The sequence below is a fragment of the Erithacus rubecula genome, assembly GCF_903797595.1.
Source record: "Erithacus rubecula genome assembly, chromosome: Z".
NCBI lineage: Eukaryota > Metazoa > Chordata > Aves > Passeriformes > Muscicapidae > Erithacus > Erithacus rubecula.
Genome location: NC_136661.1, coordinates 9,441,174 through 9,453,554, shown reverse-complemented (window position 1 = coordinate 9,453,554; position 12,381 = coordinate 9,441,174). Strand labels below are relative to the sequence as shown.

Below are 12,381 nucleotides of genomic sequence, written 5' to 3'. Positions count from 1 at the left end.
AAATTAATCTGCTTTTTTCAATTGACTGCATGCAATTTGATAACCAAAGAGCAGTTGCAACAGTAAGAACCCTTTCCTATTATGTTTACCTTTAAACATAGAGCACCAGATGCCTGATTTAATTTTGAAATAATTGTTCTGTAGCTGACATGAAAAAAAAAGTGTGAAAAAGGAATTGAAAAGATGTTTGGTCTCTCTAAATAGAAAATCTCACAAGTACTTGTGAATTGCTGAAGCTCAGTTGTTCTTGAGGTTGGGGTCATCTCCCAACACATTTCAGAAAGACAGATGATTCTTGTGATTAGGAATGAATCAAAATACTTGTATCCATCATAAGAAATCTGTAGAGTGACCATCTTTTCAAAGAAATATTTTTTACATCCTTCTGTGATATGTTCATTTTTGCCCTAGCTGTAATGGCTGAAAAACTTCAGTTACTGACTTGAGGGCTGCAGCTCTGCATCTATCACAGTCTGAGACTAGTAATTAAAGAATGACTTAGAACTGTATGGAAGTGTTAATGAGATGTGACTGAGACCTAGAAAGGGAAGAAAGTTCTCTTTTCCAGAAAATTAAGCTGTATTGCCATATTTCCCTTAAATTCTACTGCAGAGATTTCTGAAATTATTTATATAATGTTGTAACTAGTGGCAGTTTCTTCTGCCTACATATTTCCTAATTGAGAAAGAAAAATCACATATGTAAGCATTACAGCTGTGCTGTTAAGCCTTCATGTGAACATAACCTACATCAACAGGAGAAATTATTAGTGTAAAACCATCTTTTTAAATTGTGGAGTATTATCATCCAAGTTCTTGTATAATTTTAATTGTTTTCAGTGGAGTTGCTGTTTCACCTCCTTTCCAATTTATGCCACTTTCAATCTCACTCCCCTCTGTGTTCCCTCTGCAGCTGTTGGGGAGGGAGAGCTACTTTGTTCATTATCATTAATGAAACATTTTTTCCATTCACTTGCTTTCCTTTTTTTTTTTTTTTTTTTACTTCAGCCATCATCATCTTTACCTTTTACAAAATGTTCTTGATCAACATGAAAAAAAAAAGTTATGTTCTACCATAGTATATGTGCTTCTTGAGGTATTTGATGTCATTTATAATCTGTAATCACTTATTTGAAAATGAGTTTGATTTCTTCTAAAAGGGAGGCATATAAAACCTCTAGAGACTTAAACCACTGCTGAAGACCATGTGATGACTGCTTTCTGTTCCCAACGTGCAGATGCTGTGCTCTATTGTTACAGAATGAAGTTCTGCTCTGCTCTTGCAGACAAATAAACTTGATATTAATTTGTGTTTTTTAAACTGTAAAAGTGGTATGTTGACAGACTGGAGAAAAAATTTCAAGCCAGGTGATAAGTCATGAGCTTGGTCTCTGGCAATAGCAGGAGTTACTTTTAACTTGCTGGGTTCAGTCAGTTTCAATTTGAGCGTTAGTTCTGCTTTGTAGTATTTTCTGACATTCATGTGCAGTGCTTGGTATGTTATTATGTCAACCTACATACCAGTGTGACATATAATAGTTACTTTTTCTGTCACACATTTTCAGCAACTTGTTTAAATAGCCTTAGCAACAGATGGTCTGGTTGACAGCATGAAGCAGTTCTTGGAACTGTAAAACTCACAGTACTTGGAAAATTCAGTTCATTTGATGCTTTTATCTTATACCTTTTTACTTTGAGGTTTTAAAATCTGTAATTACATGCTTAAAACAACCTTGAATTATACATTTTGGGTTTGATGACATTTTGAAATTGTTCCTTTCTTAGTGCTGAGTCTGATATGTTTTAAGGTTGCTCTGTGTTAATTAGGCCCCATTTCAAGCTGTCAAACTGCTATTGTTACAAACTATTACCACTCCCTCCACCCACATGATTTGCAGAGTGCAGAGTAATACAGCATTACAAGCAGCTTGAAATACAGTATAGCAAGATGAACCTGCAAAGATCTGTTTCTCCTTTTGAATCTTTTTCTTTATCCTTTGGATAGCTGTGGACATTATTACCACTTTAGATTTTTATTTTTGAATTAATTTTCTAACCTATCTCTTGTCTTCAAATATTACATATACATGTGAAGTGCTAGTTTGATTCAGGCAGCTATCAGTGATCTCATATATGTGTTTTTAGTGTTTCCACTTGTGACACCCAAAGGAATTAATGGCATAGACTTTAAAGGAGAAGCTATAACTTTCAAGGCAACTACTGCTGGAATCCTTGCTACACTCTCTCATTGTATTGAACTAATGGTTAAACGTGAAGAAAGCTGGCAAAAAAGGCTCGATAAGGTGAGATCATTTTCCTTTTAGTTTTATTGAAAAAAAGTTTCTGTAGCTTGAAATTTGAAATTTCAAATAAACTGTTACTAACTTTTGTACTCAAATGAATGCTTTTATTTTTATATACACCAGTTCTTGATTTCAGGTGCTTTAATTATTAACCCTATAAAATATTAAGAAGCCTTGTTCTGACTGGTGATAGTCCTATTTTCTTTATATCTATATATAGAAGCTGAAATTCTCATAGTAGCAAGTCTGTTGCTTACAGCCTTCTGACATAGACCTAATTTGTGCTTGCAAAATGATGTGGAATGTCTTAGTATGATGAGTGGTGGTGTCAACACTGGGGAGACCAACCAGTTCTAACTTTATATGTCTCCTCAAGATTAAATTTTTTCACTTTCCTTTAGGAAATTGGGGAAATTATGTTATGCTTTATACCAATTGGTTAAATCTTCTGTGTGCTGTTAGAGTATCTGTTAATTAGGCAGTGATAATTCATTCTGAAACTACTCAACTACTGTAAAAGCTCTAAAGGAGCAGTGTCTTCTTGTCTGAGATGGGTTGTTGGAGGCATGGCAGGTTGGAGTTCAGACTTTAATTTCTAGAATCTTGCCATTTCTGGCTGGTGTGCAGTGAAGTTGTCATTCTGTTCTCATTCCACGTTTCCATGTGGTATATATCATGTGTCAAATCTTACTCTTTGTGGTACTCTGTTCAAAGAGTGAACATATCCAGACAAAATATATCCATGTTTGAATACTTGACCCTGTCTTCTATACTGTTTGTGCATATGTCAAAGGCCCTGTGTCACTATATTGTGACTTCTCTCAACAATTCTTTACAGGTTCAGCTGAGCAATTGGTGGAATTACAGTAGATCCAAGACTTGAAGCCTCTTTGTAGGATCATAGGGGAATTCAGGTTGGATGGAGATGTCAAAGGGTCTGTCTTGCACTAACCTTCATCTTAAAGACAGTTTGAACAGACCAGGTTGCTCAGGGCTTTATCAAGGCCAGAGACAGCACAGCTCTTCTGAGCAGGTCTACTGCTCACCCTTTGTTAGAGTGAAAAAAAATTTGCCTTATATCCTATAAAATCAATTTGTTCCTGATTTAAAATAATGTGAACTTAATGAGAGACAGAAGAGCAAACACTAGGATAGCTTTCTTGCTGCTTGGCCTGAGCTCAACTCTATTCCTTCCCTGTAGGCTCTTCTACCTAGAATCATAAAGTCATTAAGGTTGGGAAAGACCTCAAGCCTCAACAAGTCCAATGGTTAAGGTAACCCTTCCAGGTCCACCACTAAACTATGTCCCTGGGTGCCACATCTACACCTTTTTTAACATTGCCAGGGTCATTGACACCACCACTTGCCAGTGCAGGGCAGTCTGTTGCAATGCTTGTCTGCCCTTTGAGTGAAGAACTTTTTCCTAATACCCAATGTAGCCCTCCCCAGTGCAATTGGAGACCATTTTCCTGGGAGAAAAGACCAACCCCACCTGGCTACAGCCTCCTTTCAGGCAGCTGTAGACGGCAATGAGATCTTCCTGAGCCTCCTTTTTTCCAGACTGGACACCCCCAGCTCCCTCAGGCACTCACAGGACTTGTGCTCCAGACCCTTCATCAGCTCCATTCTCTTCTCTGGGCATCATCTCCACATCCTTCCTGAATTGAGGATCCCAGAACTGGACACAGGATTTGAGGTGTACCCTCACCAGTGCTGAGTTCAGGGGACAGTAATCCCTGCTCCTTCTGCCCACACTATTGCTGATCCAGGCCAGGATACCATTGGCCTTCTTTCCCACCTGGGCACTGCTGGCTCATGTTCAGCTGCTGGCACCAGCACCCCCAGGACCTTTCCAGCCCCAGCCTGTGGCACTGCCTGGGATTGTTGTGACCCAAGGACAGGACCCAGCACTGGCCCTTGTTGAACCTCACACCACTGGCCCTGGGCCATGATCCAGCCTGCGCAGATCCCTTTGCAGAGCCTTCCTGCCCTCCAGCACATCAATAACCCACACAGCTTGTTGTCGCCTACAAAATGACTGAGGCTGCACTGAATGCCTCTGTCTAGGTCATCCATAAAGATATCTATGTCATCCATAAAGATACAAACCTGACTTGCCCAAATACTGAGCTGTGCCAACCAACACCACTGGTCACTGGCCACCAGTTGGATGTAACTCTGTTCACCACTCTGTTCATCTGGGCCTAGCCATCCAGACAGATGTTTCTTAACCAGCCAAGAGTTTACTCATCCAAACCATGGGCTACCAGTTTCTCCAAGATGATGCTGTGGGAAATGGTATAAAAATTAAATCTAGACAGGTAACATCCATAGACTTTCCCTCATCCGCTAAGCAAATCACCCTGTCGTAGAAACTCAAGTTAGGCAGGACCTGCCTTTCATAAACCCCTGCTGGCTGGGCTTGATGCCCGGATTGTTCAGTACGTGCTGTGTGCCCTCACTTGAGGTAGTATGTTCCATAACCTTACTGCCTGCTAGCAGCCAGGCAGTGCAGAGTGAGGAATGGAGGGTTTGCAGTTAGTTCAAAGAGTTTCATCATTGCCATTCCTTCCTCCTCATACTTTTTCCCAGTTCTGGTGCAGGTAGCCTCCATCAGTGGCAGTCCCCTGGGAAAAATCTGATATAGTGTGGATGCTTCATGGGACATGGTTCCTTCAGGAAATACCCCCACAGTGTGGACATATATGTTCTCTGCCCTAGAGCTGCACCTCCTCATCTTCTTGATCTTATCTCCTCTGCAGTTTCTAATTTTTTCTTCAAATTCTTCTCTCCATAGAGTGTTTTTTACTCCTTTTTTTCTTGCCTCAGAGAAATGTCACACACATGTGGATGGGCTCAGCTGTGTGTTGCAGTGAGTCTGTTTTGGAGCTTGCAAGAGCCACATTTGTCTGCCATAAGGCAGCCCCAGTCTTCTCCCACAAATGCTACCCGTGTGGGCAGTACCTTGATGCCTACACCCTTAAGACAGCAATTTAATGTATTCAGACCTCTGGTAGCAATATTCCACAGTGGTAGAGCTGCTTTTGTTTAGTTTCTGTCTTTTTGTTTTAGTGCTTAAATATCACTTTGTAAGAACAGCTTTTATAACTATGTGCCTGATCAAAAGACATTGTTTTCCATCTGATAGATACATATGGGATGAGAATGGTGTAGATCTCTTTACCCTTGATTTTCTTGAATCTCTGTGTAAACTTCTCTGAGAAGGAAGTAAGTATTGTGAGATGATAGAAGTATGGATTCCATGGTTAGTTTTCTTTCATTACCAAAATAGTCAAATGTCCAGAATGAAATTGATATGAAGCATTATCTAAAGTATTATCTGAAGTAATTGTAGTTACAGCTTTTCTTTCCACCTTTTACACTTGGCTCTTAAGATCTTGAGCTTGACTTTTTGTTTCCAGTACAGCATATAATACATTGAACGTATTTTAAAATAGACTTTCCTGAAAACGTATACACGTTGTATACACAAAGTATTTTGTCATTAGTATTTGATCCACTGTTTTACTTGCATCAGTCTTTGTGATAATGCTTTTCATGTTGTCTTGACTGCAGCAGCATTCTTCTATTCTTGTTTCTGCCTTCCTTAATACTATTGCCAAGAGAAGCTGGCAAATTTGGAGAGTTGTATTTTGATGCATGTGAATTGTAACTAATTTGCAGATCAAGTCATGCTTTATATACCTTCAGAACTCTCCAGTTCCTTTTTTAAAAGATAGAAGTGAAGTTTTGTGAAATCTCTTAGCAGGTACTGTCTCCTTTATAGTTTCAGAAGGGAGAAGCCTACAGTCACAGTTAAAGACAATATTGTCTACATCAAAGTGGGGGTTTTTTTTGTGTGTGTGTGTAAACCTATACTACCTTGTTCTACATCAGAAGTATTGTTTAACTGCAAAATGTGTTCAAGGGAATGTTACCACCAAATTCTCAGTTAGTAAAATCAGCCTTTTGATATTGCTTCAGGGTTTTCCACTAAATCTCTATGTTCCAATTTGGGTTGCTAAATAATTATATCCATATCTGCAAGAAGTAGTATGTGATGTCCACCTTGAGACTTAACTTGGCTTCATCTGAAGTGATTTTGAAAGGGAACACAGAAACATCTTGTGAAAAAAACCTGATTTTTGCAAAAATGTCAGAAGTGTTTATAGCTTTTTAATGGAAACTGTCTGGCAGTATGCAGAATTTATAGAGGCAGTATTAGTCTGATTTTGGCATTATTGTTATTTTATTCAAAATACACAATGATATAGTCACCATCAGGTGCCTATATGGACTGGCTGCTAGTACAGTCACAACCTGTTATGGGAGAAGGATGTCAAGTTGCACTCTCTGCATGGAGTCCACAAAATTATTCTAATTGCCCTAATTATACATACAAACTTACAGGATATGACTTATCAGTGTATAACTACATTCATCAAGCTTGCTTTTTGCCAGTTTTAGTTCTTACCATTTGTTATCCCCAGTCAAGCATCTGTGTCAAGGAGGTTTATGTGAAGTATCAGAAAGTATGACCCCAAACGAAACAATGAACAACTATGCATAAACTTAGAAACCAGTTTTTGCTTGCTGATCTGGTTTCTTCCACTTGATTTAGAAGGTATCCTCAAGGTAGCTAGTTCCTCAAGTTTTCTATTATATATTCACATATATTGCATACAAGCAAGTAAATTCAGAAACTCATCAGCTTTGCAGTTGCTGCTTGGAAAAAATACTACCCTGGTCATTCCATTTATTAGCATGTTGACAATTCATATTCACTGCATCAAGTGCTCATGTAATTTTACAGGAGACAGAGAAAAGGAGAAGAATTGAAGAAGCATACAAAAATGCTGTGACAGAACTGAAGAAAAAGTCCCACTTTGGAGGGCCAGACTATGAGGTAAGAGTTCTACTTTTTGAATTTTTTAAAACACTATGACTTTTTCTTATGGGTTGGTCCTGGCTGGATATCAGGTACCCACTAAGCCATTGTACTACTCCCCTCAGATGGACAGGGGAGAGAGAATATAATGAAAGTCTTCTGGGTTGGGATAAGGACAGGGAAAAATCACTCACCAATTGCTGACAGAGACAAAACAGACTCAGCTGGGGAAATCCAGCTTAATTACTAATCATATCTCAAAACCGCCTTTCCCCTACTCCTCTCTTCTTCCTGGGTTTAACTTTGCTTCCAGGTTTTCTACGTTCTACCCCTCAGCTGTGCCAAGAGGAGAGAAACAGGGTTGTGGTCAGTTCATCTCACATTGACTCTGCCACTCTCCTCCTCACAGAGAGCATTCCTTACAGTCCTACCCTTCTCTAGTGTGCAATTCCTCCCACAGGAGACAGTTCTGCATGAACTCCTCCAACATGAGTCCTTTTCATGGACTGCAGTTCTTCATGAACTGCTCCGCGTGACTCCTTCCCACAGGATGCAGTCCTTCAGGAACAGGCTGTTCCAGCATGGATTCACAGTCCTGCCAGTAAACTTGCTCCAGCATGAGCTTCTTTCCATGAGGTCACAGGTGCTGCCAGAAGCTCCTGCATGGGCTTCCCACAGGATCACATCATTCATTGGCATCCACCTGCTCCAACGTGGGCTCCTCAGTGGGCTGCAGGTGGATCTCTGCTCCTCCATGGACCCTCCCTGGGCTGCAGGTGGATCTCTGCTCCTCCATGGACCCTCCCTGGGCTGCAGGTGGATCTCTGCCCCTCCATGAACCCTCCCAGGGCTGCAGGGGCCCAGCTGCTTTGCTGTGGTCTGCACCAGGAGCTGCAGAGAAATCCCAGTTCCAGCATGTGGCACACCTCCTGCCCCTCCTTCTTAACTGGCCCAGTACCTACTGAGCTCTCTCTCACATACTCTTACTCCACTCTTCTCCAGCTGCAGTTGCAATGGGTTTTTGTTTCCTTTTGGTAAACATTATCCTACATTATCCCAGAGATGCTGTCTTAGTTGCTGATGGTCATGGCCTTGGGCAATGGCAACAGCAGGTCCATGCTGGAGCTACCTAGACTGTCTCAGTTGGACATGGGGGAAGCTTCTTTCAGCTTCTCACAGAAGCTCCCCCTGCAGCCACTTCAGCTACCAAAACCTTGCCACACTAACCCAATAATCTTTTAAGATTGGGTTGTTTCTTAAGGGGGATAGTGAAGTTTCACAAGCCAGTGCAAGCATAATTTACAAGTGTGCTCATGCCACACTTGCTTTTTCACCTTGGAAATTGAAACTGTATGATGAATCTCAGTCCTTCATTTCTTGAGTGGAAGTATATCTTTGCCTTCAATGATTTGCTTTTGTCTGAAGTATGTTTCTTACAGATATTCCTGTATATTTTTTTGTTATTTTCTTTTACATTTGATACCACTTATATGTAATTGTTCTTTCCTCGTTATTTGTTCAGCTGTAGAGACAAAACAAAAATATGGAAACTGACAGCAGAGGCAGTCCTAAAAGATCAAGTTTTACTTGAATTGATTTTTAATTTGTCACTACCTCTTAAAATACTGTGTTTTGCGATGCAGATTTTAGGTTCCTTTCTTCTGTTTAATTGCATTTCATCAGCATTCTCCTTGGTGGGGTATACTAGTTCTATCCTGAGATGTATAAATCAGCTATTGAAGAGTAATCATAGAATGGTTTGGAAGGGACATTAAAGATTATCTTGTTCCAATCTCCCTGCCATGGGCAGGGATTCCTTCTACTAGACCAGGTTGCTCAATGCCCCATCCAGCCTGTCCTTGAACACTTCCACAAATGAGTCATCCACACCCATGTAAGCTAATGCACCTGAAATAAATTACATTTGACCCTTTTATATACATTAACCAAGCACATTTCTATTTTCAAGTCATAGCCTGAGAAATAATACTCTACAGATGGTTAAAATACTTGGTGTTAGATTAATTTTTGTCACTGAGACATGCACTGTAAAAGAATAAAATGAATAGGAAGCTGGACTTTGTTTACTTGGTTATGAACCCAGCTGCTTTTTTCAGGTGTCACTGCTGATACACAGTTTTGGGGTTTTTTTAAGTTTACAGGAATAGGTTGTTACACAATACAGTAAAAGCAGTCAACCTAATTTTATTACATTACTGCTTTAATTAGGAGACTAGATTTTTCAGTCCTTTACTTAACTGTACCTGCTGTTTAGTGTTCAACTGTTGTTTCTGAGAAGTTTCAAGAGATCCCCAAAACTTTGTCTTCCCTCGTATTTTTGAACACATACCTGAATATCAGTGCCTTAAGGCACTGAAATACTTGTCATGAGTCAAACTACAGAGTTATGTTAATAAATGTACTTTACTGACACTAAACATTTTCAAGAGAAGACATTCAATAATTGAACCCTAAATTTGGTGTCAAGGCATACTGACACTATTACTCAGTTTCCTGTTGGTTTTTTTTTTTTCTTTATGGAACTATCATTAAATTGTTACTTCCTTTAGAAGTAAAGGTTTTCAGAGAACTTGTAATCTAGGGATATTGGTGAAAATACTTGAGATTTGTAGAAGAAATTTGCTTCCATCAGTTACATATAAAGTATAAATATGCATTCGTAGTGGAAATGTAAAATTGTAGTGGAACTTTTATGTCTCAAGAATTTTTGACTAGTTTTTGGTTTGTTTTTTTTTCTTATGCTCTAGGAGGGTCCTAATAGTCTGATTAATGAAGAGGAATTCTTTGATGCTGTTGAAGCTGCTCTTGATAGACAGGATAAAATGGAAGAACAGGTACTAAAACTTAAGAAATACTTTAATGATGAGCACTTTCTGAGAGACTTCTGTGACTTATAGTCTGTCATGAGGTGTATCTCCTGAAGCTCTAGTTATTTTGTTCTGACACTGATCAGGGAGCTTCCCTTGCTATTTTACAATAAAATATTGTTACTTAATTCTATTGAGAAAGTAACTTCATAGGTGGTCTAGAAAAGAACAACATAAATGCTAACTTTATTGAATGTCTCTATTTGCTAATTCCTAAAAAAAGTCCTGTATGAAAATTTTATATGACTGCTGCCCTGTTAAAATAAAAATATCAATGCTATCTGTCTCTCAAAATCTAATAATTGATCTGAAGTTTCTTTTTACTTTAATGATATACGGAATAGGAAAGCCATAGTACTGCCTGACTACTTCATTAACTAATTTCTTGAATACACTTCAGTGACAAGTATCAAAAAGGGATAAGATGATTCTGGAAAATATATAGCGTATGAGAAATCATAGCAGAATATAACATAAGAGGGAATAGCAAAGTCATGTATCATTTGTCATAAGAGTTTATGCTTAGGAATATAGTGAATAACAATGATTTTTTAATGAACTAAATGACTTTCCAATGGACTGAGTTTAAACAGAGTTTACCCTATGGTGGGATCTCTTAGCAAAGAGTAAAGGTTTTGAGTGGCTGTGATAGTACTACATGGATCTTTAGTGCTGCCAGTGAATTTTCCTTAACTCAGAAATACACCTTGAAGTTTAGATTAATTCAGTCTTCAAGCCCACTCACTGAGAATTCTAGTAGGATGACAACTTCATGCCTGTCATGGACTGCATTAGTTGTTGTAGTCACTATGTAGATTGAGCATGACTCACTTTGTTTCACAGTCCACCCCGTAGCAGCTGACTAATGATAATTAAACCTATGTTTTTGCAGTCCCAAAGTGAAAAGGTTAGATTACACTGGCCAACATCCTTACCTTCTGGAGATGCATATTCTGCTGTGGGGACTCATCGATTTGTGCAAACGGTAAGATACATATGCTGATCTCAGAATAATGGGCTAGTCTGTGCTATTTCTATGTAATATTTTGTATGGATAGGTGAGTTTTTTTCAGTGTTTCTAGTAACTTCCAGTGGTCTACTCAGTTTTGAAAAAAGTAGCTGGAACTGAACAAAGACTGCTTTTTGTCTTTGCTCAAAATTAGTGATTTGAGAATACTCTTTACTTGTCAAGCAGAAAAAAAGGATAAATCCCAACTGGGCACCTCCAGTGTTTTTAAGATACCTTCACCCAGATTCATTGAATTGATTTATTTTAAGGAAAAAAGAAAAAAAAAAAGAAAATAAAAATTCATTTGGTTGTATCAGAATCGGTTGACTTGTTTTTTAATGTTACTGGAAACACTATGCTCCTGTCAGGGCTACACTGGGAGCATAATATATAATAGGTGCATGAAATCAGCATTTGCTGCTGTGCTTGCTGCTTATGGTGCTTTTGTTTTCCTTTTCTTCATTATCTTGTGCTTGCAAGTTGGTACTGAATGCTCTGTTGTGCCTTTGTTCTGATTACTTGGTTTTTTCTTTGTCTGTCTCTGGTAGCCCTATAGTCGCTCTTCCTCCATGTCTTCCATTGATCTAGTCAGTGCCTCTGATGATGTTCACAGATTCAGCGCCCAGGTACTGTATTGATATGTCAAGTGGGGGTTGCATATCTTTGCTCTATTTCATCCTCTTCTCTAGAACGTGGGTTTGGTTTTTTTTGGTTGGTTTTTTGTTTTGGTTTGTTGGTTTTTTTTATGTCAATCACTGCTTGCTTTAAACTAGCACATTGAGACAAACAAAGGAGTTCTCTATTCCTGTACTAAATGGTTGTCTTTCTTTTCATCCAGCTTGCATGCATACCACTTGTGCAGAGGCCCAAATGTTGTGAAATTATTTGGTTTACATCAATAGCTTTAATAAAAATGCTTCTAGTTTGAAAATTTTGTATCTCTAGGTATAATGAAAGCAGAATAACCTGTGTTAGAGAGGCTGGAGACAGTCTTTGCTTCAGATTGAATAATTTTTCTTGCTTTTAAATCAAAGGTTTGATTTATGTCTGAAGTATTTATTTGTAATGACATTAATACATTGAATTTTATGGTTCATTATTACCATTTTTTACCTCTATGACTGGTTTGATTACCAAAAGGCTATTAAACATGTTAACCCAGAAGACTGGGTGTGACAAATCATATTGAAGAGTTTATGTTTATTCACTTGTCTTTCAGAAATTGTCTGACATCCTGAATATGTCAATATCACCATAATGGCATATTCCAGTAATGTACAAAATTACTTTAGGT

The 12,381-nt window shown here is 38.6% G+C and overlaps 1 protein-coding gene across 2 annotated transcripts in view; it reads left to right on the top strand.

The window, feature by feature from the left end:
* Positions 1-12,381, top strand: part of CERT1 (ceramide transporter 1) — a 76,922-nt gene that overhangs the window by 52,974 nt on the left and 11,567 nt on the right. The window contains exons 7-11 of one of the 2 annotated variants that reach the window (XM_079330247.1): positions 2,145-2,302; positions 7,116-7,208; positions 9,959-10,045; positions 10,971-11,063; positions 11,636-11,713. In XM_079330247.1, coding sequence (XP_079186373.1) covers positions 2,145-2,302; positions 7,116-7,208; positions 9,959-10,045; positions 10,971-11,063; positions 11,636-11,713 — 509 coding nt within the window. The remainder of the gene's footprint in view (positions 1-2,144; positions 2,303-7,115; positions 7,209-9,958; positions 10,046-10,970; positions 11,064-11,635; positions 11,714-12,381) is intronic. The other variant, XM_079330248.1, reaches the window with a different exon arrangement.